The 17070-nt window shown below is 43.3% G+C and overlaps 1 protein-coding gene across 4 annotated transcripts in view; it reads right to left on the reverse strand.

Annotated features, from left to right (window-relative positions):
- Window positions 1-937: 937 nt before the first annotated feature.
- Window positions 938-17070, reverse strand: part of afg2a (AAA ATPase AFG2A) — a 476777-nt gene continuing 460644 nt past the window's right edge. For 2 of the 4 annotated variants that reach the window (XM_078211250.1, XM_078211230.1), the window contains one exon: window positions 938-1232. In XM_078211250.1, the coding sequence (XP_078067376.1) occupies window positions 1056-1232 (177 nt within the window). In that variant the 3' untranslated portion in view covers window positions 938-1055. The remainder of the gene's footprint in view (window positions 1233-17070) is intronic. The other 2 variants (XM_078211259.1, XM_078211240.1) reach the window with 1 other exon arrangement.

Raw genomic sequence — 17070 nt, forward strand, 5'->3', positions numbered from 1 at the left:
GATGGGGCCTCAACTATTCACTGTATTAACGAACTCAGATGATGGGAAAGAAAGCCACATATTTAAATTTGCCAACGACACAAAGATAGATAGCATTGTAAATGGAAGCATAACATTGCAACGTTTTGATTGATCAGTGGATGGACAAAACAGTGACAAATGAATTTCAATGTAGGCAAATGTGAAGTCATCCATCTTGGGCCTAAAAAAGGATAGAACAGGGTACTGTCTAAATGATGAAAAGTTAGAAACAGTACAAGTCCAAAGAGAAAGAGCAGTTCAGATCATTAAAATGTCATGAACAGGTACAGAAATGCAAACAAACTGTTCCTCCATAAAAGCAGGAATAGGCCTAGAGCCTGTTCTACCAGTCAATGAGATCATGATTGATCTAAAACTTATTCCACATGCCTGCATTTGCTCTATATCCCTTAACTGGCCTCTTAAACATTGCTGATTTGAACCTGCCATTTGTGGCCACACCTTCAGCTGTTTTGGCCCAAAGCTTTGGAATTTGGGCGGCATGGTGGCACAATGGCTCACAGCGCCAGGGACCGGGGTTTGATTCCCGGCTTGGGTCACTGTCTGTGAAGAGTCTGCACATTCTCCCTGTGTCTGTGTGGGTTTCCTCCGGGTGCTCTAATTTCCTCCCACAGTCTGAAAGACGTGCTGGGTAGGTGCATTGGCTATGCTAAATTCTCCCTCAGTATACCCAAACAGGTGCCAGAATATGGCAACTAGATGGAGTTGCATCATAAGGACAGCGCAAAAATAGCTAAAGGCAATGATGTGATCTTTACTCGCGCTCATGCCAATGCCCTCTTATGCTCAGTGAATGGATAGTAAGGCCACCAGCATTACCACCATGTTCCAAGGTGCAGATACCACTTCTTTTACCACCTGCTACCACTATAACAAAATGCAAATTAAACAATATTCATCTGAAAATGGATCTTTATTGGTGAAAATTAACACTGATGTGGAGTGTGATGTGATTATTTCATTTCTCACCATAATGAATGTGAAGTTTTCAGTCAATGAATCTCATTTTATTCTTATAGCATATGTAGTCCACTTTGCTGCTGATAGTTTTCATAGAAGTCCATAAGCTTCTTTGGGATTCTTGGAGTGACAATTTCAAATGATTGCTCAAAATGTTGTTTCATAATGATCTTGGCCTGGATATCTTCTTGCAGAGCCAAGAGAGCTGCTTCTCTGCAAAGCGCAGTGATCTGAAAGGAAATGACAATAAATAAAGCTAATGATTTAAAGGAAGATAATTCAAAGAAGAACATATCAAAATACACTTTAAAATACTGGAAATAATTTTTGTGTTCATTTTGATATATTTTGAAAATGAATCTTTTTCTCCTCTCTCTGTGAAGCATTGACTCAAGCACAAGTTCCATTGCAATCTGCTGCTTTCTATAATCTCAACTTCATTGTCTATCCTTCATTTAGATTTTAAAAAAATGAAAGCAGCCTACTTCACCACTGGAATATCACACGACCCTGAACCTGTCCACAACCAATATTTACATGTGTACCTGCATCAGTGATCAACAAAGAGCTATTAGAAATGGGAATGCTGGTAAATCATTCCCCTCACTAGTTCAGGAATACTGAAGCCAAAGCTGACCTGTATCATAGAAATCATCGAAATCATAGAAACCCTACAGTGCAGAAGGAGGCCATTCGGCCCATCGAGTCTGCACCGACCACAATCCCACCCAGGCCCTACCCCCACATTTTTACCCGCTAATCCCTCTAACCTACGCATCTCAGGACTCCAAGGGGCAATTTTTAACCTGGCCAATCAACCTAACCCGCACATCTTTGGACTGTGGGAGGAAACCGGAGCACCTGGAGGAAACCCACGCAGACACGAGGAGAATGTGCAAACTCCACACAGACAGTGACCCAAGCCGGGAATCGAACCCGGGACCCTGGAGCTGTGAAGCAGCAGTGCTAACCACTGTGCTACCGTGCCGCCCCGTGATTATACAAGAGATGTATAAGAGCAGATAACTCAGTTTATTAAGGAAGTCTTAACAATGCACTTAGAACGTATAGTGTGATTAGAACAAGTCAACATGGGTTTGACAAAAGGGAAATCCTGTTTGATAAATTTATTCATTTTTTGAGGATGTAAGGACCAGTAACATGGTATTCCTGTATTTCCAAAGACATCTGATAAGGTGCCATACAAAAGGTTAATAGGCAAGAAAAAGGCTGCTGGAGTGGGAATAATAAGAGAGGATTGGTTAATGAACAGAAGGCAAAGAATGGGGATAAATAGGGTATTTTGAAGTTGGCAAGCAATAACTCGTGGAGTACCTCAGGATCTGTGCTGAGGCCTCAGCTATTTGTTAATAACTTAGATGATAAGTCAGAGAATATTTATTGAAACTTGTTGCTAATACAAAGTTGGATGGAAAGGTAGGCTGTAGGGACAACACAGTGATGCAAAAAAACGTTAGATAGATGAGTTGGCATAAAGATGGCAATTGGAGTATAATTCAGGCAAGTGTGGAGTTATTCACACTGATCATTAGAAAAGAAGAATATTTTTAAAAGATGTGAAGCTTGTACATGTTGATGTTCAGAGAGACTTGGGTATGTTCATACAAGGAACACAGTAAGTTAGCATGAACAATAGTTAGTAAAGCGGCAAACTGCAGGGGACTGGAGTATATGAATAAAGAAGTCTTGCTACAATTGCACAGGGCTTTGGTGAGATCACATATGTGTGAAGTTTTTGTTTCCTTATTAAAGAGGGATACACTTGCATTGGAGGCAGTACAGTGAAAGTTCACAGGGATGAAGCGATTGTTCTGTGATGAGAGATTGAGGAAATTGGATCTATGTTCTCTGGAGTTTGGAAGAATGAGAGGTGATCTCAACGAAACATACAAGATTCTGAAAGGGTTTGATAGGGTGGATGCTAAGAGAATGTTTCCACTGGTCACGGAATCTAAAACACAGGGGCCAAAGTCGAAGGATAAGGGGCCAATAATTTAGGACTGGATGAGGTGTAATTACTTCAATCAAAGGGTTATGAATCTTTGCAATTCTCTAGCCTTGAGTGTTGTGGATGCTCCATGGTGGAATATACTTAAGGCTGAGATGGACAAATTGTTGGTTTCTCAGGAAATCAAGGGATAGAGGATGCAGGTAGGAAAGTGGAGTTGAAGTCCATGATTTGCCATGATCATATTAATGCTGGAGCAGGCTTGATGGGCCACACAGTATACACCTGCTCCTATTTCTTGTGTTCTTGCGTCAGACCAATGATAACATTTGGGACCTTCCTCGCTTGCATAGATCAATACCACATGGCACAATGCATTTTCTCACTTGCTATCTGTGGACTTAATTTTCTTTACCAATTGATGTCAACATTACAGTTATAGCATCTGTATTTGGGGGTATATTGAATCAGCAGAGTAAAACACTTGCTTAAGGCCCCCCACCACCGCCCCCCCCCCCCCCACCCCCAAACTGATCCTACCACCACCCTCTCCAGATATTTTGAGGATATGGTTTCAGGCTCAGCCATCCAGTTCCAGTCACTCATTCAAGCAGCCATTCTTTCATGTTTGGATCTGGATAATGAGTGGTGACAGGCTGTTTAACCAGTACAAATGTTCCTAGCCTAATGTCCTTAAAGATGCACCAATTACAAGAACCATGGTTAACGTTACTTGTTAATCGAATTTGTTGAAGCCAATTCTAGATTCTTGTATCTAGCTGAGATCAGTGAATTCAGCACAGCCCAGAGAGTGAATCTAGAACTTTATGGCTTGATCTTGCACAATTATTAATTGTTTTAACCAGCTGAGACTACCAAGCTGTCTCTTATATACAATACTTATTTGGACTGCAAATTCTGGACCAAGAGGTTTGAAACTCTGCTATGGTGTGAATAAGACACTGAGGATATTGGCAATATGGTTCAGCTTGGGCGAGTAGCCAGAGCAACATAAACTGGACATTGAGAGAACTGATCGTCTTTCACGCATTGCAGGTTGCGGGCACAATGTTTAAAAAATGAACTAATGGTGGTACATTTCAATCTTGTTACAAGATAGTTAGTCATGCACTAACATGGCAGATTCTTCATTGCATTTAAGATAATCACTGACATTGTTTTAAATTTCTTTCAGCGAGGGCTTTCAGCAAGATTCTTAATAGGGGAGAATAAGAAGCTGCCAGCAGCAGTAGGATTCCCACAGTACAATCTCACAGTCGCCGGATCATTCTTTCAAGTCTTCAGATTCAGTTTCCATTTTTTTAATCTGTCAGTTACTAAAAATAATGCAAGGCCAGGGTGACCAAATTAAATTGGTGTAAATGAAGAAGTTAATTCAATGATCACTTCAGTGTACAAAACAATAAAACCACTAGTGTTCAGACCCAAAAGGTCCTGTGCACTTCACAAAAAATCAATAGCTTTTTAATATTGTGTCCTCAGCCAAGCCTAACAAATCAAGCAATCAACTTTCTGCCACCTTATCCATTACATTTTATATATTGCTTTGAATATATCATTAAGAATGGTGGGCAGCTTGCTCCCAGGCCAGTACCAATGCTGTTCGGAGCTGGCTCTGAGTGGCGAGTCCACTTCCTTTTTCATTAATGGGCAGCAGTATTTCCCCTCATTGACCAAGATGTGCATTAACTGCGAGCTCTGCTCTACAGCAGCAACCAGTTCATTGGTATTTCAAGGGATTGTACCAATTCACTATAAGGTAAAGTGAAGGTAAAGTCGCTAAAGTCCCAGATGACCATAGGCTACTCTCCCTTTGAGAGCGAGAGCTGACTGGTGGTGATTTAATCTGAGGATCACCACATCTCAGGTGAGAGGCAAGGTTGAGAAGGTGGGGCCTTCATGAATAACCTCAGCCGGTATGGGAATTAAGCCTGCACTGTTGGGGTCGCTCTGCATCATGAACCAGACATCTAGCCAACTGAGTTAACCGACACACTATATTGTGACACACAGAGTTAGGACATAGGCTTGCAAGTTCCTGATCTTAAGTGTCACAGGCAGAAGGGAGGCATTTTAGCTTAGTGAAGGAAACTATGGATAATTAATTCTGAGCTGTGTGATATGTTTTTAGCTAGTTACAAAACATTAGGAAGCAGTTACCCGCTGCCTTTTCTCTTTAGTTAAATTACATGTTTGAGAGTTTGAACACTCTTCTTGTAACCGAAGGAATGGAGTAGGTACCCTTCTCCCAGATCACTATCAATGGTTGCACTTAGGTGACCAGCAGCAGTTGTCAAGAGCAACTGATGGCTCCACTTTATTTGCACTCACCTACCGTGAGATAACACTTGATGGTCACTCAAAAAACTCATCTGATGGAAGTATTCAGAGTGAGGATATTGTGAGATCAATCAGCATGGAACGCTGACTTAACACCAGCACTGCCATTTTGGAGCTCACTGCTCCACATATTGTCCTCTCTTAACCACACATAGCCAACCATACATTCAGCAGCAGGAAGGGTCCCGCTCCACACTATTTAAAGAGATTATTAACCACTTTAAGATTAGTTGCTAATTGATTTCATAGATCATAAAATCCCTACAGTGCAGAAGGAGGCCATTCGGCCCATAGAGTCTGCATGGACAACAATCCCACCCAGGCCCTCTCCCCTTCACCCCACGTATTTACCCCGATAATCCCCTGACACTAAGGGGCAATTTAGCACGGCCAATCCACCTAACCTGTACATCTTTAGAGTGTGGGAGGAAACCGGAGCACTCAGAGGAAACCCACACAGACAGCGACCCAAGCTGGGAATTGAACCCGGGTCCCTGGCGCTATGAGGCAGCAGTGCTAATCACTGTGCCACCATGACTCTGACTGAAATTGTAGAAAACCTAATGGTTTTTGGAGTCATTTAAAATTGCTGAAGACAACTGGGAGAGGTGTAACAAGTGCTGAAGGATAGTGTCCTGACTTCAAGTTCCCAGAGATGGGTTCAGTAGTTTGCATCCCTCTGGGACTACAGAGTGATGGGGAGAATGGTCAGAGGCTAGAGGGAGCAGGACAAACTGCTGGAAGAGGGAGGAGGAGAGAGAGGCCTCTCAACAATCATAACTGTAAGAGCATCCATGGAGGAACCACCCCACCTGAACCTCAGCGAGGTACAGTGTATAAAATGCCTGTGTTTCAACTAAGGTTATCCCCACTGAAATCTGCCACCTGCTGCAGCCACAATTACAAGGTGAGGATGGCATTGCCAATGTCCTCTTGATCAGAATATACAAATAAAAGCCATGACAAAACAATTATTATAAATGAAAACATAAGAACATAAGAACATAAGAAATAGGAGCAGGAGTAGGCCATCTAGCCCCTCGAGCCTGCCCCGCCATTCAATAAGATCATGGCTGATCTGACGTGGATCAGTACCACTTACCCGCCTGATCCCCATAACCCTTAATTTCCTTACCGATCAGGAATCCATCCATCCGCGCTTTAAACATATTCAGCGAGGTAGCCTCCACCACCTCAGTGGGCAGAGAATTCCAGAGATTCACCACCCTCTGGGAGAAGAAGTTCCTCCTTAACTCTGTCTTAAACCGACCCCCCTTTATTTTGAGGCTGTGTCCTCTAGTTTTAACTTCCTTACTAAGTGGAAAGAATCTCTCCACCTCCACCCTATCCAGCCCCCGCATTATCTTATAAGTCTCCATAAGATCCCCCCTCATCCTTCTAAACTCCAACGAGTACAAACCCAATCTCCTCAGCCTCTCCTCATAATCCAAACCCCTCATCTCCGGTATCAACCTGGCATATTATATGCAAAAGTTAACTAATCAACCTTGCCCATTTCCTCAGTATCTATCTTCCCTTCTTGCCTTTGTCTGTCTCAGTTCTCCTATGCAATGTGACTCCAATGGCTGCAGTATGGCTGATTGAAGGTTGCTGACTTTCAGTGGAGGCAGGCTGCAGATAGCCTCAAGCAGCTGCTACACTATCAGACCCAGCTTTGGACTATGATATCTTGACATGGGCAGCAATCCAGGCAGGTATGTTGACAGCAAAGGGCAGTGACGGAGTGGAAGTGGTAGAAGGTTATATGCTGTCATTCTGGAAGATAGCAAATTTGTGCTCAATCGAGGCACCATCACTCCCCTGGGGCAAGGCCTGAGCAATCCTGGTAATGCGTTGCAGGACAGATTATTTTCAAGCTCCTTTGAATACTGATATCCACAGTCCTTTCAGACAGCAAGCTAATCTTACATGCCTTCAGTCTGAGATTCTATTGCAGCATTCAGACATCAGGTGACTTCTGCCATCAGATATATCATCATGGTTGGGCTCCACAAACCTGCTAATAGATTTGGCTACCACTTCCATGTGGGAGAAAATGGGTTTTGAGATCCACACAAAGATATGTCAAGTTGGTGCCAGACTCCTACATGTTCATTGACAGAGACCATAAACTTTTTAGCTGGCCTGCCAATGCACCAAGCATTTCATTGTGCTTACCCAGCACAATGTAGGCCACCCCACTGAAGCCCTCATTTGAGTCCAGTGCAGTGGAACTCCCATGTATCCTTGCCCTCAGGTGAGCTGGCACTTACGCTATCCTTGTCCCATGCCCAACACCTTACCATGTGCAGATTCTGCCACCTGCTACAACCACAATTACAAGGTGAGGATGGCATTGCCAATGTCCTCTTGTTCAGAATATACAAATAAAAGCCATGACAAAATAATTATTATAAATGAAAACATGCCATATTAGATACAAAAGTTGACTAATAAACCTGCAGATGGCCTCGAGCAGCTGCCACACTATCAGACCCAGCTTTGGACTATGACATCTTGACATGGGCAGCAATCCAGGCAGGTATGCTGACAGCAAAGGGCAGTGACGGAGTGGAAGTGGTAGAACGGTCTTTTTAAGCTTTCCTCTAACATGGGTGCAGTGTTGATTGCTGAGCTGGGAGCTGCGGATGTGAGAGTAGCTATCTCCTCCCACTGCCTTAAGTGCTTGTCTCTTTGTCTGCTGACCCTCCTAAAAATAGATCACATCACTCCTCATGTTCATCTTCTCCATGGTGTCCAGCAAAACCTAGAACATGCTCTGAGCCTTGTTACATCATAAATCAGTGTTTTTGTTCACATATTCTTCTGCAACTAGTTCCAGCACCTGCTCCAGTCAGAACTCTTAAGAGTGCCTGTTCACTTTAAGTAGTCATGATGTGGAGACACCTCCAGACGCTGAAAGATGCCCTCATAAGAACAGGATACGGCGCTCGACTCATCGATCAACGGTTCCGACGCGCCACAGCGAAAAACCGCACCGACCTCCTCAGAAGACAAACACGGGACACGGTGGACAGAGTACCCTTCGTCGTCCAGTACTTCCCCGGAGCGGAGAAGCTACGGCATCTTCTCCGGAGCCTTCAACATGTCATTGATGAAGACGAACATCTCGCCAAGGCCATCCCCACACCCCCACTTCTTGCCTTCAAACAACCACGCAACCTCAAACAGACCATTGTCCGCAGTAAACTACCCAGCCTTCAGGAGAACAGTGATCACGACACCACACAACCCTGCCACAGCAACCTCTGCAAGACGTGCCGGATCATCGACACGGATGCCATCATCTCACGTGAGAACACCATCTACCAGGTACACGGTACCTACTCTTGCAACTCGGCCAACGTTGTCTACCTGATACGCTGCAAGAAAGGATGTCCCGAGGCATGGTACATTGGGGAAACCATGCAGACGCTACGACAACGGATGAATGAACACCGCTTGACAATCACCAGGCAAGACTGTTCTCTTCCTGTGGGGGAGCACTTCAGCAGTCACGGGCATTCAGCCTTGGATCTTCAGGTAAGCGTTCTCCAAGGCGGCCTTCACGACACACGACAGCGCAGAGTCGCTGAGCAGAAACTGATAGCCAAGTTCCGCACACATGAGGACGACCTAAACCGGGATGTTGGATTTATGTCACATTATCAGTAACCCCCACAGCTTGCCTCCTGGGCTTGCAGAATTTCACCAGCTGTTCTGTCTGGAGACAATACACATCTCTTTAACCTGTGTTGAATGCTCCCTCCACCCACATTGTCTGTACATTTAAGACCTGGCTGGCTGTAGAGATTTGCATTCTAATCAGTATTCTGTAATTTGATTTCTGTGTCTGTTTGCACTGTTTGAGAACAGATAACCACTCCATCTGACGAAGGAGCTGTGCTCCGAAAGCTTATGGTATTTGCTACCAAATAAACCTGTTGGACTTTAACCTGGTGTTGTGAGACTTCTTACTGCACTTTAAGTACTGCAGGTTAGTTTTTAGTGGTGGTAGCATCGAACAAACTTGGGCCCCCTGCTAAGACCTGCAGCCAGTTAGCAGTGTGTTTTGCACCAGTTGCAGACAGCTATTATGCAAATCAGCAGGGAACACGAAACTTGCATGCTGTTTGTATGGGAAGCAATAGGCATTGCTTTACCTACACCCACTTTCAGACCCTATCCAATTTCATCCGCCATGTGCTGCTGTCAATGTGCTCATTCCATTTTACAGATATAGTTAGTGTAAATTCTAAACCAGCACGAGATGGATATTCAATCCCTTAAAAACAAGCTGAATATATAAAATACCAATTTCCAGGGTTTTCAGAAGACATATTCAACATTTTGGTAGCATTACAATATAGGAACAATATGGCAAAATGGGGTAGAACTCCACTTTAGGTAATAGTGCAAAGTGGGTGAAAGCACCTTGTTACATATCTCTCCTGATTTGTATTTCCATTTATTGCACAGTCTGGGGGTGGCGGGATGGGGGGGAGGGGATTCTCTGGTCTCCTCGCAGCGTGTTTCTCATGGTGGGAGGCCTGCATCGTTTAATGGCAGTTGGATCTTCTGGTCCCACCACTGTCAGTTGAATTTCCCATTGACTGCATCCTACGCCACTGGGAAACCTGTGGTGGGGATGCACCTTCCAGTCCTGCCCATGTGAACAACCAGAGAATTCCAGCCAAGGTTTAACTTAATGGTTGCGATTCTCTGGCCCTGTGCGCTTATGCCCAAATCGCACTAGGGCCAAATAATTGCGGGGGAAGAGCCAAAGTGCAGTTAGCGCCAGCAAGAACCCCTTTTGGGATTCTCCCAGCCCCCAAACCTTAATTTAATTTGGTTCACACCCAGCAAGGGCGTAAACCAGATTAATATATTTAAATAATCATTTAAATACACAGGGTCGATTTGGAGCCAGATTCTCCCGGATCCTGCAATTCACCGACCCTCAGAACAGAGATCAGTTGTGATGGGCCACACCAGGAGACTCAGAAACCATTGAAGTGAAGGTGGTCGGGGAAATGGCTGGGTCATGTCCTGCCATCACACCCTGGCAATGCCAACCTAGCGATAGTTTGCACTGCCAAGCTGCCAGGCTGGTTGGCACTGCCAGGGTGTCAGGCTGGTTGGCACTGCCAGAGGGCCAGGCTGGCAGGGCCAAATGAGAGACCTGAAGGGGGTAGATGGGGGAAGGGGCTCCTGAAGGGAGGTCATGTGGGGAGGGGAGCGCTCTGGTGGGTGTCGATCACTTGGTGCTTGTATCAGTGGTATCAATGGGGGGGGGGGGGGGGGGGGGGGGGGGGCGCGGGGGCAGTCTTAGCCAGTAAGTAGGAGCGGAGAAGTGTGTTGGGTTTTCTGGTGCCCTTCTCTGAGGAGCTGACCTTGCTGACGTCTTTATGTCCCCACTCTAAAAACAATGCTAAGCATAGGTGAATTCAGTGAAAATCTCTCCAGGCTTCAAAAGAATATCTAAGTGTGGGTGAATTGCGAACTAAATCGCAGTACAGCACCCAGTGGCAATCTCACCAGTTTTCCCACGAGGGACAGCACTTGGAAATGTCTTGGGAGAATTTGCCCAGTATATTTCCTGTTGATATTTTTAATTGATCAATGTAGATTGTTTTTAACATAACCATCACTGGTATAAGACTTTGATATATAGCTCAAGATACTCTCTGCAAATACAATTCAAGTTGGGAATGACAAAACTATTCTAATGCTGAGTGTTCTTACAGCATTTCAAACTCCTATCATACTAAGTAAGCGTTAGCAATCAATCTACTGTTCCATTATTTCTGCCATGTCATCAGGATCTTCTTTTCTATCACAAATAAATATAAATCTTCAAATAAAAGTCATTTTATTTTATAATGGTGGTATTTTCCTGTCAAAATCAACAGCTTCCTGTTTTTTGACAGCTCCGTCCCCACTATGATTTTGTTCAAATTAGTGGACTATCACAGCCAGGAAATTCAATAGGATGAAAGACTTTGGTGAAAGCTGATGCAACCACTCTTGTGTTATGATGCTCCCTCTATACCAAGCATTCATTCCAGCATGCTGGACTGTTGCCAGACTACACTGGGCCTGTTCCCGTTTTGGTTTTCACAGTTGGGTGAGCTGACTTGCATTGCTGCCCCTGTGATCAGCGTTTTGGTCGTTGACTGCAGTGCTACACATAGTCGCTCACTGCGTAGGTTTAATCATGAAGAGTGGTCATTTGGGGGAGGGAGGGAAGATTAGAAATGTCATGCTTTTCACTACCTCAGGATCTTTACCATCAATGAAATACTTCTGACATGTTGCAAAGCAGGAAATGCAGAAGTATATTTGCGGATGGCAAGGTCTGACAAACAGCAATGAAATAAACAACCAGATCATCTTTATTGGTTGAGGGATAAATATTGGCCAAGGTACTGGTGGAACTCCCCTGTTATTTACTCCCATCTGAGAAAAAAGGCAGGGTCTAGATTTAACCTAAGATCCGAAAGACAATATCGTTAACAGTGCGGCACTCCCTCAGTACTGCACTAGAATCATAGAAATCATAGAAACCCTACAGTACAGAAAGAGGCCATTCGGCCCATTGAGTTTGCACCGACCACAATCCCACCCAGGCCCTACCCCCATATCCCTACAGATTTACCCACTAATCCCTCTAACCTACGCATCTCAGGACACTAAGGGCAATTTTTTTTTTAGCATGGCCAATCAACCTAACCCGTACATCTTTGGACTGTGGGAGGAAACCGGAGCACCCGGAGGAAACCCATGCAGACACGAGGAGAATGTGCAAACTCCACACAGACAGTGACCCAAGCCGGGAATCGAACCCAGGTCCCTGGAGCTGTGAAGCAGCAGTGCTAACCACCGTGCTACCGTGCCACCCACTAAAGTGCGTTATGTGTTCATGTCTCTGGAGTGGAAAGCTGAGGTAATAAAAGACTTTGAAATGGCCCCCCAGCATACATCAACACCTCTGAATGAAGAGTACATTGATGGGGGCAAAGGAAGAGATAGCTTGATCTCAAATTAGATGTTAAAATTGTGAAGGACTTTCCTTGATTTGGTTAAGTATGACAATAAGTCTATTTTGGTTGAAGTACACTGCTACAGAAACAAACATTTGAGTTTCTGCTTTTCAAATTTCACTAAACTGCAGATACGCCGACCACCAACAACACAAAGAAACACGTGTCAATTAAGGGAGACTGTTTTTTCAATTCAGCTGTCGGCTGCATATTGATAAATCGCACTTCTGGAAGAGATTTGTACAAATACTCTGACCTCAATTATATTGCTGCTTCTTCTTTCGAAGATAAATCTAATTACCATTCAATGTTGGTAAATGGCAGCGGCATTCATTGGGTTGAACTGGACGATGCTGAACAGAATGTGTGCAAATATTCCCTCCCTCTTTCCTGGAACAGAGAATCCTGGGAGAAAGGCAAGCTTTTATCTAGATTAGTCCAGGGCTTCCTACATTCCAACCAGCTGAATACTTCAGGCACTTTGTTGTGTCATCAGTTTTAGCTGTTTGTTCCACAGTGTAGCAACTGCCAAATGTCCTTATTTCATTAAGCCAAAACTCAGCTCATCAATTGCCTGCGCAGACGGATGGGCGAAAGAGAGGGGAAGCTATTGAGGGGGAGGGAAGCAAGTAAAGGCAGAAAGAACAGAAACTCACCACATTGCATTTCTTTTGCAACTTGTCATATGCAGAGTTCAAAGTGAAAAGAGATTTTACAAGGAAGCTGATGACAGTGACACATGGGATAGAAAATCAATTAGAATACTTTGAAAGCTTATATATACTTTCCCCTTCTTTTTTCATCAGTTTCTCTGCTGAAGGTACTGACGTGATAAATGTGTTCCAGTACCTCACCCAATTAGCCATTTTTCAAATGTGAGCAAGTGTTGGCAAACTATTATGTGAGACAGGTGCAGCCTCACATTCACAGAAGCCTAGCCAACTCTTCCCCTCATTCCACTAACCAAGGACTATGAGCTGAAACTAGGATATGAAAGTCCAGATACACAACATCTACTGGTTCACCCTTGTCCATTCTATTGGTCACATCCTCGAAAAAATCCAGATTTGTCAAGCACAATTTATTTCCCTTCAGTGAATCCATGCTGACTTGGACTGATCCTGTCACCACTTTCCAAATGCTCAGTTATTACATCCTTAATCATTTTTCCCATCATCGATGTCAGGCTAACTGGTCTATAATTCCCCATTTACACTCTCCCTCCTTTTTTAAAAAGTGGGTTACATTTAGCTACCCTCCAATCCATTGGAACTTTTCCAGAGTCTACAGAATGCTGGAAAATTATCTTCAATGCGTCCACTACTTCTGGAGCTACTTTAGGCGAAGTACTTCAGATTTGGTCTGTAGTCAGGACAGGAGGGTGTGACTACAAATGAGGCATGTATGGGTATCCAGAAGGTAGCAATGGAGGAGCCTCAGCCCTTGCAGTTGTCCAAAAGGTACGAGGTTTTTGCAACTTGTGTGGATGAAAGCAGGGACTACAGGGAGAATGAGCAAACTAACTATGGCACTGTTGATCAGGGGGCCATTTATGTGAGGGAGAGTAAAAATAAATGTATTTTAACCTTCATAAAGCGGGATGAATCAAAGTAGCAGGGATAAGTTCATCGAATATGTTGGGGTATTAATACTGGAAAACAAGAAAATGGCAGAGACTTTGAACTAGTATTTTGCATCTGTCCTCATAGTAGAAGGCATCCTCAGAATAGTAGGATACCAAGATGCAAAAGGGAGGGAGGAACTCAAAACAATCACAATTGCTAGAGAAAAAGTACAAGGAAAATTAAAGACTGACAGATACCGTGGACCCAGTGGCCTGAATCCTAGGGTCTTAAAGAAAGTAGCTGCAGAGACAGTGGATGCATTGGTTGTAATCTTCCAAAATCCCCTACATTTTAGAAAGGGCCAACCAGATCAGAAAACTATTCAAGGGAGACAGAAAGAAGGAAACCATATGCTAGTTAGTCTTAATATCTGTCATTGGAAAAATGCTAGAATATATTATTAGGGAGGTAGTAACAGGACACTTAGAAAATCATAATACAATCAAAGTGACCATTATTTTGCAAAAGGAAAATTGTGTGTTCACAAATTTACTCAAGTTCTTTGAGATGTAAAATGCAGGTGAAACCATTAAAAGGGAAACCAGTAAATGCAGAGTATTGGATTTCCAAAAGGCATTTGATAAGGTGCCATGTAAAAGGTGATTGCACAAGCTAAGAACTCGCCATGCTGGGGGTGATATATTAGCAGGGATGGAGGATTGATGAACCAACGGGAAAAAGAGTGTTAGGATAAATGGGTCACTTTCATGTTAGCAAACTGTAACCAATGAAGTTTGCAGGGATCAGTCTGCTGCTTCAACTATTTACGATCAGTATTAATGCTTAGGCGAAGGGACTGCCAGTATTGCAGCGCAACTTTCTGTTTATATAAAGATAGATAAGAAAGGAGGTTGTGATAGGATACAAAGAGTCTGCAAAAGGATATCGATTGGTTAAGTGAGTAAGAAAAGAATTGGCAGATGGAGCATAATGTTGGAAAATGTGTTGGAAAGGCGGGATACTATTTAAATATAGAGAGACTACTGAATGCTGTAGTACAGAGGGCTCTGGGTGTCTTTGTACATGAATCACAAAACATTAGCATGCAGGTACAGCAAGTAATTAGCAGGGCAAATGGAATGTTGGCTTTTGTTACAAGGGGTGGAGTATATAAGTAGTGAAGTCTTGCTACAGCTCTAAGGGCATTGGTGAGACCACACCTAGAATACTGTGTACAGTTTTGATCTCCATACTTAAAGACGAATGTACTTGCATTGCAAGTTGTTCAGAGAAGGTTCACTAGGCTGGCTCCTGGGATGAAGGGGTTGTCTTATGAGGTATGGTTGAACAGGTTGGGCTTGTATTCATTGTAATCTAAAAGAATAAGAGATGACTTATTGAAACATATAGGATTCTGAGGGGGCAATGACAGGGGAGATGCTGGAATAATGTTGCTTCTTATGGGGGAATGTAGAACTAAGTGACACCGTTTAAAAATAAGGGGCTTCTCATTTAAGATGGAGATGAAGAGGAATTTGTTCTTCCAGAGGGTCTTCAGTTTCTGGAATTCTCTTCCACAGACAGCAATGGAGGCTGGGTCATGGAATATTTTGGAGGCTGAGTTAGGCAGATTTTGATCGACAAGGGAATCAAGAGTTTTCGGGGACAGGCAATAAAATAAAGCTGAAGCCACACTGTGATACTCACACACGTACATATGTACGCGCGCGCGCATGCGCACACACCCCACTGTCCCTAAACTCTCCTTGTGCTGAAATCCTTTTGTGACTTTGACTTTTCCTATTTCTGCAACCTTTAATCCTCTGAACTATCTCTGATTCTCATCTCTTCTCGCCCTGGGAAGCTGCAATTGGACTGGTGCTCCTTCCTGCCTATGTAAATTACAGAAAATATTAAGGTGAATTACCAGTGGCAGTATTTACACTACTGCCACTTTCGGAGACACTGGGGTAAACCATTTATTTCCAGGTTTCAGTGCTTCTGGGAGAAGTATCACCACTTAATTTATCTTACAAATCTGTAAAGCAATGCACCTTTATTCAAAAACACATTTGTAGAATAAGATGGTTTCAGAACAATTATACGTCTGCTAATCAATCAGAATGCACTATATCTTAGAGTTGGCAACCTAATATTGGCTCCTGGGCTTTTGGAGTTGAGACTTTTTTAGAATCAGTGCATCAAATTATTAAACCAAACTAATGAAGCAGATGCAAAACAGATGTCATAGAAATGAGATGGACTTTACCAATAACAACATTTGGGTCTCAGGAGTTGCAGCAATGAAGTCACTGGCAACTCAGATTAGTTCTTCTGATCATTGTCTCAACATCCTCCATTTTTAGTATTCCTTACATTCCCATTTTAACTTGAGCAGTGCTGGACAGAATGCACTGGCATTCTGCCAGAGAGCGTGACGCAGTGGCTGGTTTTTGAAATGGTCACGGCAAATGCATCCCACACATGAACTGAAAAAAAAACACACAATCTCTGCATTCTTCCAAATAAACTAAATGCATCTTGTTGTATTTATTCAATGTGCTGTGGAGGAAATACTATGCAGTGACTGGTCTAGGGCCACAAACTAGTTCAAATAGCTTTTCTATGGTTCACTCTAAGTTCTGGATTCCCGATTTGCTTTTGCTGTGTACTTTGCGACCATTGATAGATGAAATAAAAACAAAATACAATAAACTTTATCTCAATCAACTTTGTTCTGTCATCAGCGCAGCCAGAAATATTGTGAAGCAAGAAAGCGAGGAGAGATATCAAGCCTCTGAAGTCTCATTACAATCAAAGTACACAAGAGCAAAACACAAACATTATCAAGTGATACAGTGATATGAGCAGCTCACTCAGCCGCTTTTCTATTTTGCTAATGAGTTTTGTGTGCAACTGTGAGTAGAAGTCTTGCTAATTACTATTCAAATGAGCTTTTTCAACAGATGATCCAAAGGAGTCTGTCAGTGAGTTCACAGTAAATATTTGGTTCCCTTATTATGACAAAACATTGAGAATGAATTTCTTAATAAATTAAACATCAATCACTGTGCATGATTTTCAACTATAGTCCCTGAGGTTGAGTGCTATCCACACGGACATGGAGGCT

This window comes from Mustelus asterias, chromosome 1, assembly GCF_964213995.1.
Source record: "Mustelus asterias chromosome 1, sMusAst1.hap1.1, whole genome shotgun sequence".
NCBI lineage: Eukaryota > Metazoa > Chordata > Chondrichthyes > Carcharhiniformes > Triakidae > Mustelus > Mustelus asterias.